The sequence below is a fragment of the Anarrhichthys ocellatus genome, unplaced genomic scaffold (genome assembly GCF_004355925.1).
Source record: "Anarrhichthys ocellatus isolate YVR2014 unplaced genomic scaffold, GSC_Weel_1.0 scaffold81, whole genome shotgun sequence".
NCBI lineage: Eukaryota > Metazoa > Chordata > Actinopteri > Perciformes > Anarhichadidae > Anarrhichthys > Anarrhichthys ocellatus.
The window spans coordinates 1,158,702-1,173,607 of NW_022280111.1; the positions used below are offsets into that span (position 1 = coordinate 1,158,702).

General features: G+C 46.6%; 1 protein-coding gene across 1 annotated transcript in view; it reads left to right on the plus strand.

Moving 5' to 3' along the window:
* mms22l (MMS22-like, DNA repair protein) overlaps nucleotides 1–14,906 on the plus strand; it is an 18,681-nt gene that overhangs the window by 2,727 nt on the left and 1,048 nt on the right. The window contains exons 7-25 of the mRNA XM_031874467.1: nucleotides 248–341; nucleotides 615–745; nucleotides 1,173–1,286; nucleotides 1,373–1,549; nucleotides 2,307–2,369; nucleotides 2,467–2,586; nucleotides 2,971–3,206; nucleotides 5,271–5,487; nucleotides 5,653–5,942; nucleotides 9,646–9,827; nucleotides 10,083–10,233; nucleotides 11,115–11,254; nucleotides 12,069–12,211; nucleotides 12,431–12,587; nucleotides 12,700–12,845; nucleotides 13,122–13,333; nucleotides 13,504–13,670; nucleotides 14,397–14,493; nucleotides 14,623–14,790. Coding sequence (XP_031730327.1) covers nucleotides 248–341; nucleotides 615–745; nucleotides 1,173–1,286; nucleotides 1,373–1,549; nucleotides 2,307–2,369; nucleotides 2,467–2,586; nucleotides 2,971–3,206; nucleotides 5,271–5,487; nucleotides 5,653–5,942; nucleotides 9,646–9,827; nucleotides 10,083–10,233; nucleotides 11,115–11,254; nucleotides 12,069–12,211; nucleotides 12,431–12,587; nucleotides 12,700–12,845; nucleotides 13,122–13,333; nucleotides 13,504–13,670; nucleotides 14,397–14,493; nucleotides 14,623–14,790 — 3,005 coding nt within the window. The remainder of the gene's footprint in view (nucleotides 1–247; nucleotides 342–614; nucleotides 746–1,172; nucleotides 1,287–1,372; nucleotides 1,550–2,306; nucleotides 2,370–2,466; nucleotides 2,587–2,970; nucleotides 3,207–5,270; nucleotides 5,488–5,652; nucleotides 5,943–9,645; nucleotides 9,828–10,082; nucleotides 10,234–11,114; nucleotides 11,255–12,068; nucleotides 12,212–12,430; nucleotides 12,588–12,699; nucleotides 12,846–13,121; nucleotides 13,334–13,503; nucleotides 13,671–14,396; nucleotides 14,494–14,622; nucleotides 14,791–14,906) is intronic.

Consider the following 14,906-nt stretch of genomic DNA (forward strand, 5'->3'; position numbering starts at 1 on the left):
GTGTGTGTGTGTGTGTGTGTGTGTGTGTGTGTGTGTGTGTGTGTGTGAGAGAGAGATTCGTAGGCATCAGTTGAAAAGGAGATAGGCCTTTGAAACGGGTGCAATAAAAGTGTGTAAAGTGAAACTTCTCTTAGACGAATGACTAATTTCACCAGTTTGTTTATAGCCCTTAAGAGTCCCCCTCACCCAGAACCTTGCTATAACTTGATGTCCTACTATTTACATTGCCGCTGTGTTCCTCCTACAGCTTTTTCCTCCCTCTTGGCATTTGTTACACCTTCATCTTGACATCCACTGGTCAGTCCTGGAGATCCTTCACCTACTTGGTCACAAGATGCAAGGCAAGTGTCTACTTAGACAGGAATTAGACACTAAAGATATCGAAATGTGATCACTTTTACTAACTATTATGTTGTAGTGTAGAGGCTGATGGTACCTGTAGTATTGGAATCCAGAGACACCGTATTCTGTCTCCATACAAGACAGCTTGAATGATTGTACACCGGCTGGTACGGGGCATCACAGTGGGCAATAATCTCCTGACTTGCAGCTCATTTCAGCGTCATTATCATGGAAACGGGCTTTTAGTCATTTTTACCTGTTTTCCTCTCCAGGCCAGGTGGTGTATGCCCAACAGTTTGTGAACCTGACGGGAGAGAACCTGACCGACACCAGTCTGTTTGAAGAGCACCTGTGCAGTCTGCTGTGTGACCTAACTGGTCTGGCCATGGGCAAATACAGCAAGGTGGGCGGCTGGCCACAACTCATTAGCATCTCACCGTTGAGACGTACCAGCAGTATTTCTAGGTTGTTTGTTTTTTACCAAGAAATTCTGGTATTAAATATGCTCATTCCAGCATTTAGTAATTGGTTGATAGAAAATGGAAGGAAGCTGCAGATGGCCCATAGAAAATATGAATTTGGCTTCTGTCGTTCACCTGAGAATATTATCCTATTTAGTGTGGAGAAGCTTCTAAAACAGCTGGAGTACATCAGTACTGGATGATGATGATGATGATAATATTAAACCACATTTTTTGGATTGCTGATCACTTACAGTACTACCATTCTAATCAAACTATTTGTGTAATCGTCATGTGATAGACACCATGCATTTATGCAGACCAGAGTTGGGAGCTTACTATGTTGAATGGATCCTGTTTGATTTGTAGGTGAGGCCCACAGAGGCCCTGAGCAGCCATCACCACCTCTGCTCCTGCACCAAAGAGCTGTGGGTCCTGCTCATGCACCTTCTGGAATACAGGAATAAAGTGTTGCACACACAGGTGGGGCAAATACAGACGCACTCACAGTCGCACAACAGAATATGACTCTGGCCGTGCTAAATCGACCAACGTGTGTTTTCCCGTAGTCTTTCTGGAGCTACATGAACTCGTTGTTGAGGCCCCTGGTTTCAGGGAAGCCAGCAGCGGAGCAGTTCAGTGGCCTCCCGACGCTCTGTAAGGACCCTCTGGGATTCACATGGTGGCTGGTCACTCATGTCGCGATGTTAGGCCAGTACAGTCGGAACGGCATTCTCCAGTACGAGGTAAGAGGCCGAGAATCACAGTATTGGCGCCTTAAGAAATGACATTGCAAATATCTCTCTTTGTGTATATTTATTTCACAGAAGTTATAGTTTTGAAGACATTTTGCCTCTCATCCAAGAGGCTTCTGCAGTTCTAAAATAAGTCTTCAATTCATTTGTTTTGACACTTTAATAAAGAATGGTGCCAAAACTAGACATGTTGGTGATCAGAGACGAATTACAGAGGACTTCTTTGTAGAAAAAAGTGAGACTGATGATGATGATGGTGCCTAAGCATCATCAAGAGCAAGTACTCTGAGAGCTGGCCGTGTCTACTTTAGTCTTGATTATGAATACAGGTGACACTCATGTGGATAGCTTTTGATTTTTTTGAAGTGAGTTCCTATGAGGCACTTAACCATAGTCAGTGTTTCATACAGTAGCTGACGGTTGATACGTCCCCAGTTTGGACAATCAGGCAGGAATACGTGCACAGGAGCAAAGCAACGTACTGCTGTGGACGGGGGCAGCAAAAAAAAAAAAAGGAATTTTAGCCACCTAAAAGAAAGGTCAACCTAAAAAAATGAATACCATAGATAGAAAAGACATAGATTAATATAACGGCTTCATAGGAAAGGGCGGTGCCGACCGCCGTCTACTGCAGGTATGATTATGGATAAGTACAGGATACAACCCCAACTCAAAGAATCTGAAATGTCCCTTTTAATAGATGTTTGATATTGTCTTTAAATGTATGATGTTCTATCTGCCTTCACAGAAACATCTGGCGGAGAACTGGACTTTTGTGGAGGAGTTGCTCAAGTTTACCTGTAACCCCAAAGTTAGTACTGCTTCTAGTTACACTTCATTCATAACCTCATCGGGGAAAAAAATATATATATATATAGTTTTAGTAGTAATCATGTGTATAATAACAGGGAGGTCTAGCAGAGGAGCAGGTCAGGATGCACGTCCACTGCTGTCTCAGTCTCTCTCTGCTGTGGGAGCCGAGCACCAGCGCTGTCTCCACCCTCTGGGACTACTACGGCAAGAATCTGGTGAGGAAACCATGTGGTCACTGATGGTGTAATACACACGATAAAAGTTGCTCAAACTAGATGTGTTGCCTCATGTTAAACTTATCTCCTACAACCAGACCTCCCTCGGATGACTTTCGTAATATGAATGAACCTTTCTGGCACTTTTTGACATGATGTGTTTTCATTTCTTTGTCTTGGAAGTTTCATTGGCTGTCGTTCTAATAGTTTCATTTTCATATTTGTTGCTTTTTCAACTCTTTTTTTTTTTTTAAATATTATTAAAAAGGTTGCTTTAAATGATCGTGCAGCATTCTAGACAAGTCATGTGGCACATTTTCCTTCAAGTTATGACCAAGGCCTGTACAGTTGCATTATACATTATATTCTGTCCCTCCGGCCCAGAGTGCTTCATTCACCGTACCCTGGCTCGGGATGTCTGGCATGGGCACTTTGTGCAAGACGCCCCTGGCTCTGTTGGAGCAGGCCCGCAGCTGCTGCTCCCCCTCTCCCCTCTGCTCCCCGGGACACACCCAGCTCTACCGCTCAGCCAACTCCTTCCACATCTTCCTCCGAGTGCTGGCCCTGTGCCTCGCCCAGGACAGGGCTGGTGGAGTCCCACAGAGACAGATCAAAGGAAGGTGAGATGGATGGAAGTCTGGGAGACTTTGTAGTTCTTGCTCCTTCACACTCACTCCCACCATGGAAAATAGGTCTCAGGGCCAGGCAGCTGACTCCATACGCAGCTTACATAGTATTTTGGAGGAAAAGAGGATAAATGATGAAAACTGGAACTGAAGCTGTGAGAAATGATTACTAATCAGGACTAGGCTTTGTTGCATTCCCTTTTTTCCTTTGATCTTCTCATGTGCGATGTGTTTCGTGTGCTGTTTGGATTTGTGTGTGTGTGTGTTTAGGTGCACACTTGCATGAATACACAAACAACATGTGTGTTTGCTCGCCATCATGCATTTCAGTCTTGTTTGTGTGCGTGCCAGGTGCACCGCGGTCTCCCGGTGCGTCTTTGATATTTACTCAGGCCCCCCCGGTGGAGCAGGTGTCTCAGGAGTCAACCACCTGCTCTTCAGCACAGACCAGAGCCAAGAAGCCTCCTACGGATGCACACACGCACACACTGCATCTGCTCCCTAGAGCAGTGACATGGTGATCAGTGTGTGAGGCCATTGGATGGAGGGAGAGAGTGTGTCTTTGTGAGGGGAAGTGAGAAAGAGGAGAGGAGAGATCACAAGCTCATGTGCACGTCAGAACCGAGCGCTGGACCATCCTGTATCCCAGACCGGCGGGTCGCCAGAGAGAGGCAGCCGTAGATAAATCCGCCTAATGACTTCCCTCTGTCTGGAATGTGCTCAGTAGCTCTGCAGACATGGGGGCTAATTAGCTAACGAGCGTGGTGGTTAATTCGCCTTAACGAAGCTGTGTTGGTTTCCAACACGGATAGAGAGGGGAGCTCAGGCGGGTAGGGGAGCGGGGAGATGTGGGTGGTAGGCAGTCTGGCAACCGCCACACTGGGCTGGGACGGGTCCAGATTATCCCCCCCCCCCCTCAACCTCCCTCACCACTCCCTCCTCCCCCTCAGGAGGCGCGAGGCGTGCCGACTGTATTGCTACAACATTTCGGCAGCGTTCCTACTCCTGGCCGGGCTCTGCGGGACACCCGCGCCGACCGCATTAACGGGAGCGACTGCAAGCATGTTGATCTCCAACGCCGGGAGTTAGGAGCATCTGCTCGCCTCCGTATGAAAAAAAGCTGTCCGGAATAAACAAACAGACAGGCAGGTTGGGAGAACACAGAGAATCCTCACTGCTGCCTCCCAGCGCGCTGCTTATATCCCTGTTACATATTAACTATTCATCTACAGTATTTAAATAAATGATTTCGGTGTTAACCTGGTCTCTCTCGCGTTTTTCTCCTCTCCTTTTGAAATCAGTCACACTTCTTACACTGAGTTTGTCTTGGGATGCTGGCTGTTTGTGTTTTGACCCAACAGCAGCTCCACTCACCTGTGTGGGCTGCATCTGTGTTTGGGAGGTGGAGTAAAAAAGGAGGGGGGGGGGGGGGGGGCTCCAGCTTTCTATGTTTTCCTGCCGGGTGTGTGTGTGTGTGTATGTGGTTTTATTGATCTCACTCTGGTGTTGCAGTAAATTGGTTTGGCTGTAGAGAGAGGGACCAAGCGCCTACTGCTGTGTGTCTGAGTGTCTCTGACATTTAACATGATCTTTAAAGGCATTTCTCCACAGTGCCCGCAGGATCTAACAGCGTGCTGGGTGAGAGAACCACCCAGCACGCTGTTAGATCCTGCTTACTCTCTCTCTCAAGTTGTTGTTTTTTTCTCTCTCTCACCCACATGTACACACACACACACAGGCCGGGCAGCCCAGCCTCTCCCCTGGAGCTGAGAGGGCGATAGGAGGCAGGTGGTGGGATGCACGGCAGGGGTGTAAAGTTCAGTTAGTCAGCATTTAAAGTCAGAGGTTTCAGAAGAACAAATCACCCCTGAAGAGTTGGTCAGTGGAAGTAAAGAACAATTGAAATTGGATTTTCTTTTTTTAAAGACAAGTGAACTGTTTTGTTAACCCGGATTAAGCGATATTGTAAAGAGCAGACACTGTGATTTTGAACCCGCCCTTATCTCTGACCACTTTGTTTTTTGAACTCTCTCTACTGTTCTCTCGTGTTTTTTTTAGGATTTATTCCAAGTTCTCCTCAAAGAAGATGCAGGAGCTACCGGAGGCAGGCCTCATGAACTTCCTGCTGCTGTTTCTGGTGGTGGCCAGGCAGGTGGAGCTGGAGGATGTGGCCGGCAGAGCCTGTGAGCTGCTGGGTTTCCTTCCCTCCAACTGCCCCCCTGGGCACCGCACCCTGGTCTGGAGGGGACAGCTGTCACTGCTGTTGTTGTTCCAGGTATTGTTTGTCAATGGAAAATTGTATCTGGAAGTTTATCAGACACAAAACAAAGTTGTTGTTTTTTTTTTTTTTTTTTTTTTTTTTTTTTTTTTTTTTTTTTTTTTTGTAAATTTACAAATTCCACCAATTTTAGTTTTTGACATCGACTGCTATTACTTCCAGGAGAGGGGTCTGGATGTTGGTGCACAGGCTACCTGGCTGGCCTCCTCCTTTAATGAGACGGCCAAAGAGTTCTACAATAAGACCACGGAGGTCTCTCGCAGGCTTGCCCTCTGGGGGCCCCTCGGATCGTACCTGGAGGGTGTGGGCGAGGTGTTCGAGACGAGCACCGGCCTCAACCTATCCGAGGAGAAGCTGCTCAACGAGGGGTTTGATTGGTTGCTGCGTGCCTGCCGCCTCTCGGAGCTGAATTCGGCCCTGGGCTTTCTGCAGATCGTCCTCGCCCAGCTCAGGTGAGACAGCTGGTGTGAATACCCACAGGCCCGCAAGTACTTTTTCCTCAGTTTCTCTCATTCCTTTCTTTCACCAATAGCTGCTCCCGCACAGATAGTGGACACATTCAGACAAATGTTTTCTGGCGAAGGCCAAGCTAAGCTTCTGTTAAAATCCGATAAGAGGCCACAGCAGGGGAGAGCGATCTCTTCTGCTCTTCCCAACACGGCCCCAGAGTCCACTCACTTCTCACACTGACAATGGGTGGATTGTGCTGTCGGCAGGAATGAGTGTCTGTAAAGACCTTGTGTTGCGTTGAGGCCCCTGTTAGTCTCCGCAGACCTAGTGGCCCCCATTTCACCCTCACCAGGTGCCGGCGAGGCTCCGAGTAGAGTTACAGGCCCGAGGGACCCTCCGCGGACCCTCCTGTCGTCGGGGGGACGGCGGCGGCGCTGTGAGCGCGTTTGGAGACCGCGGTCAGTAGGGCGTCAGGAGGGGTTCAGCCGCGGGACACGGGTGTTAGTTACACTTTCGACCCCAGCGGAAGGCCAGAGAGCCACAGCTGAAACAGTGTCTGTTTATGTGGGAACAGAAGGGAGAGTAGATACAAATCAGGTGAGAGTGGGAGGCTGAGGAGTGAGGAGCGATGTGTGATCGTTCACTGTAGCGGTTCAGGTAAATCTGGTGTTGAAGAGTAGAGTGTCACCTTGCTTACCAGCCTCTAAGTTTGCAACAATTCTTTACTTTAGTGAAGTAGTACAGCAAGCAGTACGTTCAAAATGTAATTGCAATCTTAGACGAACATAGCTTCCAAATTCATGCAGTCACGTTGATTAAATCATATACAGTATGTATCATGATACATATCTGATCGTCTAAAATTGATAATAACGAGCACATACTCACTTCTCAGAAGAAATGATGTGAAATAGTTTGAGGGAATATCATTTGAAGATTGCAGCTTAGTTTTTACATCATACTTTACATTACCACACAGTTCAATGCGATGAACAAACTCCATTACAACAGTGCGTACAGCTCAGGACGGGGTTCTCTCGGATGTGTGACGGTCCACTTGGGACCCAAATGTTGGTTGAAATAAATGATGGTTACAGCAGAGTGCAGGATTTTCTTATTTCATTAATTCATTCAGCTTCATTGTTCAACTCTTACATTCCTACACCCAATAGTTCTGCTTACTTCCCAGTGTAGTTCAATCAAACAACTGTCTTAATCTTACTACTCTGTATTTGTTTCTAGAATGGGGCTTTTTCTGTTCAATTTGTTTGATAAAAGAATGTTTGAAATCATTTAATTTCTTTAATTCAACAAGCAATTTGTTGTATATTAGCAGAGTACTGAAAGGCAGAACTGAGTACGCTTTAATATCTGTTTAGTTAACACAAGTAATATCATTAATGCCATATTCAACACCGTTATCTCATGTTTTCCTCATATCGCCCTAACCTAAACTCAAAATTCACTCTCCTTCTCAAACAACTCCTGATGGAAATATTTAGCTTTTTAGATGCTAAAGGCAATTTTGTTTGATGCTCAGTGCTGCAGACACATTTCAATCGGTTCCAAAAAGTATTAGCAGTCGCTATATATTCCAGGATTTGCTGCATGTCTCTATATGTATGTGGTTTCTTACATCCTCCGTAGCCCATTGGAACAGACTGAGCAAAAACTATTACCGTCACTTTATACTTACACCACTTACAAAGGTTAATAAATGAGCTGAAACACTAGAATAAATACATTCATCTAGGTGTATGATTGCTTTAACTCTCCAGTGCATACGTTCCACCCTGCACACACACACACACACACAAACCTACACACCTGCCTCTACCCACACAACTAAACAGAAACACTAACCTCTGTGTACTCCTCTTATTCCAGCGCTGGGCTCCTATAACATGGTAGCTCGTTAGCTTCGGCTAATTCCCAAACTTCCCATCTGAGATCTCGGGGTTGGAGGGCACACATTTGCACATTAATGGCCAAGAAGAGAGAGAAGAAGAGAACTCCTAGAGGCCTGTGCTATGGCCCGGACCACGCTGACCCATTTAACCAAAAGGAAAGAAAAAAAGTTCTCTTTTTTTCAATCCGTCCCACCAAATTAAACATAATTCTTCGGTCCTGGCAATTTTCGGTATCTCTTTGTGATTAATGCCTTTTCTGTGACACAATTAATGGGCAATTATGTAGCCTGGCAAATTCAGCCTGTGCATCATTATGTCCACTGAGAGCCGCGTGGAATCCGCACGCATGAAGAGAGTTATTCTACCAATGGCTGAGGACGCGGAGGGTCCGAGCGTTCGCTCTTGATAGCCATCGCCATGGTGCTGAGGCAGCAAGCCAGTCCCAGGCATAATTCCCCGGATTTATTCCTTCCCATGACCCTCTGCTGTGTGGGAGTGCGGGGGTGTCGCTGGTTGACGGTGTGAGCGGGCATTGGCACACCGTGTTGGATCTGTTTTTGGGACAAACGAGTAATCCCAATCTCCTTGGCTTGATGAAATACAAGCCTCCCCGTTTTCCTTCATGAGCATTAAGACCTCTTACCGGATAGTGAGCCTCCCTTTTCAAAGTCAAGGACACCTGCTGTTAGGTCACTTATGAGAAATGTAGTAACAGTTACACCTATGTTTTTTGATCGGGATACATGGACAATTTATTAAACAGAAAGTGGACATGGATTGAATTCCGCTTGTGCCTGAGTGTGTGTTTGATATGTCATTGTTAGGATGCTATATTATATATTGTATGCGTCCATATGATGGATGCAGCTGGGGGAAGGGTTAAACAGGGTCCCTAATGGTGTGTGTGTGTGTGTGTGTGTGTGTGTGTGTGTGTGTACACGTACACGTACACGTACACGTACACGGAGGAAGCCGCAGCGAGGAGGATTAAGTGGGGTCTCTGATGATGTCTTGTACAATGAGGGTTGATGGGTGTGAAAGGCCCATTCCGCAGTAGTAACGAGGCTAATGAATTCAGACTCTAATCGATTGTCTCAGCTCTCCCTGGATTAGATGCAACCTTGCTGGAAGGGAAGGCACTGCTGAGGTGTGTGTGCGTGTGTGTGTGTGTGTGTGTGTGTGTGTGTGTGTGTGTGTGTGTACCATAGTGGCAGACTAGAGTGCATGGTTGAGGATGTGATGGGGGGGGGGGTTACGGGTTTTTTTTTTTTTTTTTTTTTTTTTTTTTTTTCAGTCCTTTCCTCCTTCCCCAGCACACCTCAACCCAGCTTCCCCATCCCATCCGGGCAAACGAGGGGGACAGGAGGATCATCTCCAGTCTAAATGAGATTACAGCTCCTTCAGCTGCTTATCTGGGCTAATGCCAGCCACTGTGGGGCTGCTGTAGCGGCTGGGGCCAGGGATGAGCCAGAGGAGCCGGGGTATGGTCTGTGTACAGGGGATCAGCATTAGGCTGCTCCACTCTACGCCTATAATATCCTCCTCCTCTGCCTCCACCCTGCTCTGCTCCACACTGCAGCGCACCGCCGCACGCAGTAATCCCCCAGGAGAGAAGAAAGGCAAAACACATGAAGAAAGAAGGAGTGAAACAGGGGAGCAAAAAAAAAAAAGGATTTGAGAGGGCGGAGTTGGACGGTGTTGTACACAAGAGCACAGCGCTATGTTTAGATTTGGTGTCGGACAGATTTGTTTATCTGCTTTCTTTGTTTGCGTGTGTTTCTGTGTGTCCTTCCAGACGGGTCCATCAGCGCAGTGTCCAGTCGGCGCCCGCCTTGGCCTGGGCTCCTGATAACGGCAGTGTGGTGAAAGAGCGCCACCTAGCGGTAGCAGCCGCACTCTGGGCGCACTTCTTCCCCTTCCTGCGCAGCCTACGCCTCTCCCAGACCCCTCCGGCACAGCTGGCAGATGCTGCTGCAGGTCAGTAACGCCCACTGGGAGGAAGAAGAGACACTGAGTGGAGGGAGGAAAGGGTGGGGGAGAGCAGCCAAGAGTTTTGGACAAGCGTTCAACCGAAAATGGATTTTTGACGGCACAATACTGATCATTTTTGAGTGAATGCCGGCATTTCGCAGGAAGGCAGAGAATTTGATTTGAATTTGGCAGAGAGAAGAAATGTATGAAGTAGGACGAGAAGAGAACATAGTAACACTGAAATCATTTTGTCTTCCTCAGGCTTCACCCTGTTGGCGTTTGATCTGCCCAGCTCCGCCCCCCAGGACCTTCAGCCCCTCCCAGTCCAGTCCATCATGCAATGCTTTGGCTGGGACGACATGGTTCAACCAGTTCTGGTAACTCGCTACCTCCCCCATCTGCTCCAAAACAGGTACAGTTGTGCCTTTGTGCCTTTTACCATTTCCTCACATCGCTCCTAATGGGAAAACATGAGGTCGGTCCAACAGGGAATATGACCACCTCTTAAACCGTCAGCTATCAAGCTTCATCGTGGTAGATACCACTTGACCAAATAGTTTTTCGACAAGTCCCGTAGGTGTATTGGGTGCTGTCTAATTAATGGATTAGACAGTGAGCGTCCTTGGTATGATCGAAATAGGTTTGAATGAAGGAATGGCTCTCATGCCTCTGAACTGACTCTGAAATGTAGCGCATCTCCACAATCACACTCAAGGGTACAATGTGACTATTTCAGCCTCAGAGGTCCTCTTCAGACGTTGCCAAGTGATATTAAGGTGCTACACGTGAATATAAAGCCGGAACAAGGACACTCTTCCTATTTATTGTTTAGAAGTACCAGCCTGCCAAGCCCTCCATCCACTGCTGTTTGAACTGTTAGAAATGTGTATTATATAAAATGAAGTAACGCTTTCTTTCTTGTGAATTTAATTAAATTACCCCCCCCCCCCCCCCTTTTCAGATATAAATGTCCACCTCCCTGTATCCTTCTACGCTCATCATTAACAGCTGTATGACAACTCGGAGGAAATCTGATGGGAAGAGGCATTTATGTGTTTCAGACACAAGTGGACCTCAATGTTTATGGCGCGGCGTAGACATTCTGCTGTCAGAACACAAAAAAATATCACCACTTCAGCACAATGTGAATTTTAACGTCATTGATGTGATGTGTGCTCGCGTGTATGGCTTTCGCCGCTCATTTATTGAATGCTTGATATTTCTTCATACCTTCATCAAGGAAAGAGCAGTAAATCCTACCGCCGTATAAAATGATTCTTCTGTCTTTTTCAGCGAGCTGGTGTCCTCGCTAAGCGGTGATTCTGCCGGTGTCGTGTCCGGTTCTGCACAGAGCCTGTCGGTGAGGGCCTGGTTCCGCTGTGTTCTACAGCAGCACCTTCATAAGAACCCAGATGGGTCTGACAGCAGAACAGGTAATGCCACCGAGTCTACAATGTGATTAACAAATAATAACCATCCATTGAACGGCAGGAAAAATCGACTTAGACACAGGTGTGTATGGAATTTCTGGCATATTAGGGAATTCAGAGAGAGGTGTATCACCAAACAACAAATAACACATTTTTTACTTTTGGTAAAACAGGAAGTATCTGTAAATCCCGGTAACTAGTTTCGACAGAAACCCTGAGAGGTAGTGAGAAAAAACAATTGTGGTGACCCATTTCCTAAAAAGTTTATGATTCAAGAACAGATGTAAAAAAGAGAGAATCCGGAGGGAGAAAAAGTTTTTCCATAATCGTTTTTTTCGTTTATTTTGTAATACTCATTTTGGCCACAAGAGGCTGAGGGTTAGAAATAGGACTAAAAACGATTTCTTCCAGCTGAGTTTTAATTTCTAAATCCACTCCATAAACACGAGGTACATAAAGTGTGTAAGCAAGTTCTGTAACATTACTGTCATGTCTTTCTTTTGGCTAGAAATGCATGTAACCTAAATATGAATGCATTTAGTCCTGTTTAGAACTTCAGTCTCTTGTGACCTAAATGAGTATAACAACAACAAACACACATTTAATAGGTTTTTTTTATTATTATTTTGAGTGACGGGTTACACCAACAACACATTTTAGAAATGTTTCTGGACTCAAAACAAAATCCTAAAGCTTCACGACTCCAGCTCTGCTCTGAATTGAGAAACTGTTCCGTCTTTGTGGAGAAGAGTCTTCGGCTCGTTACCTTGTTACCTGCATGTCTTGTATCAAATATGAACGCCCGCTTTGCTTCCAGGCCGGGATGTGGAGGGGCAGCTGTGTGAACTGACCCGGCTCGTGCTGAGACTACCCGAGGTGGACGGCCTCCTGCAGAGAGCGGGCCTCCAGCCCACAGCCTCGAGGCTAGAGCCCACTTCAGCCCTGGAGCTTTTTGTCAAGGTAACGCATTCTCACACGTGTCAAATACACACAGTTTCTGAGGGATAGTCAATGTCTCTTCATCCTCAGTTTATGCATATACGACCTAAAGTATCCAGCATATCTTACGTCGCCTTTACTGCACTACATGTGACGTATGCTTCATGCCGGTCGCTACCACAGTGGCCTGTATTTGAATGCAGATATTTCCATGGATTCATTCTCTTGTCATGGTGTCAGGCTGTCGGCAGTGTGTACAGTGGACTGCAGGTTTTGTCCGAGCGCTCGGCCATGGTGACCAGAGCCCTGGACTACGTTGGCGATATCCTGAAACACGTTAAACCGTCTCTCGTCAGCAAGAGCCAAGAGGGACTGCAGCTGGTTTACTGGGCTGTCGGTAGGTGCAGAATAGACACAGCTTCAGAAGCACTTTGTTTTTTTAATTTGTTTTTTATTTTAATAATTTAATTAATTTAAAAATTACAGTTGCTTTGTTCTGTTTGATTCAGGCTGCATAGTGAAGCACTGGAGCCCCCTGCTGGCCACATCTAAAGCCCAGCAGCTGCTGTTCCGTATTGTGGACGGGCTGCTGCTTCCACACAACCTCACACAGCAGGACAAAGCACTCAGGGACAGCCTGCCTCTGTATTTACAGGTTAGGTGTATATGTATATGTATATATATGTATGTATATGTATATGTGTCTATATATATATATGTATATATATGTATGTATATGTATATGTGTCTATATATATATATATATATATATATACACACACACACACATATACACACATATACACACACACACACACACATGTATAGTACCCTGAGTCACGTCTTCAGGACACGCAACAGGCCTCACCCATGTCTTTACTTTGTCCAGATGTTTTCATACTGACTCTTTCTTTAATGTATTACCCTGCAGGGTCTGTCAGTGGCTTCCAGCGTGTCTCAGTCGCAGGGCGCCCACCTGAAGCAGCAGCTCCGCTCTGTTACCCGCAGATATCTGGACCATTTCCTTCCCGCCTCACCTTCCTTGGGCATCATTGCCAACCACCCAGTGCTTCTGAGTGCCTGTGAGGCCACGCCCACCCCCCGAGGAGCAGCGCTGAGGAGGACCATCCTGGAGGTGCTCTGGTAGGTCTCTAGAGGTGGGGTGTTGTTGGCCCGTCATGGCCCCACCAACCACCTGACTTTGACATTCATTTCATTCATTTGTTGTCCACTGTTACTCCAAAAATATATTTGTTAAACGATGTTGTTCTCCTACAGAACTGAAAGTTCTTGTAAATATCCCTGTCTCCCAGCGAGAGCTTCCTGCAGTTTAAAGGTCACGCCCCTCCCCCTCGTCTAGCGGCCGTCCTGATGTTCCTGCTGGAGCTTCTGAGACGGAACAGTGACTCAGACCCCGCCCTCCTCACTCTGCCCCTCCCCTCCCTGCTGCGCTGCGTGATGCTGGTCAACGAGCCGCAGGGTAAGATCACGCGTGTGCATGTTCGCACAGAATAAATCCGGAGCTTATAAAGTGTCGTTTTTTCTACATTGAGTGTGAGCGCCTAAACATTTTTGATACAGAGGGGCATCCTTGGGTTCCACTTGGCACCGCGCTCCTCAGAATGTCCTTGTCTAGCAATCTTGGCAGTCGGTGGAAGAAACGAGCTGAATGCTGTGAAAGAGAACTTTCTTCAGTTATCTCCACAGTAATATGAATAAGTGTCTTACCAGACTACCCTCCTTGTCAGTCGTGTGAGCTCTGTTTTTAGGAAGAGGGTCCCTGACTTCATACAGGAAACGGTCCTAATGTGAGCCACTAAAAGGACCACCGTCCTGTAAATAATAATAATAAGTTGTTTAACACAGTGATGACGTGTATGACTGCAATTTTGATTAATTACAGCAAATGTTACGTCCTTTTTTTGTTCGTGCTGAAGGTTATCCAAAATAAATCTGACCAGGCATGCGTTTGCGTCAGCTTCACTAGCAACTCAATAAATGCAGTAATCATAGCACTTACTTACTATCAGCGAGGTGGTTGCAAACATGTCCTTAACGCTTACAATTTCAATCAATCCTCACTGTGGGGCAAATTATACGGGAAAAAACACCCAATCAAGTTTGTGTTTGTAGTAATCGCTGAAGGGCTGTCTAATCATATCAGTGTGTATTGTTTCTTTGGGTGGTGGGGGGGGGTTCTGTGCAGTGAGGAGGACGAGCACAGATGCCTTACAGCTTGTGGTGGAGCGATGTGCTGCTGCATCTACAGCCGGGCCGTGTGACCGGATGATCGCCGCTTTGCGGTAATTGACAATAATGTCTAGCAAGTAAAGAGCACAGACCCCTGACACAGTTACTGTAGCCACTATCTATATCACATTTAAAGCCTATTTGATCCTTTCTACTTTTTGTGTAATCCCAAATGCTCCTAGGTCATTCGTGGAGGAGAACGAGGGAGTCTACGACAGACAGGTGTACGGTGTCCTGGAGACGGTGTCTGTTCTGGACCCGTCTGCGGTTCAAGCTCTCCTTCCCAACCTGTCTCTCAGTCTGAGGAACACCGAACGCAAGAGAGGGCTGGGCAGGAACACCGCCTTGAGGTAAGCAGGCGCATGAATCACATGGTGGAAGCCACGTAGACGGCATTCATCGCCTTGGACTATTTATAAGTTGTCTAGACGATAAGCAGGTGTACAGAACTGGAACTGTTCTTTAG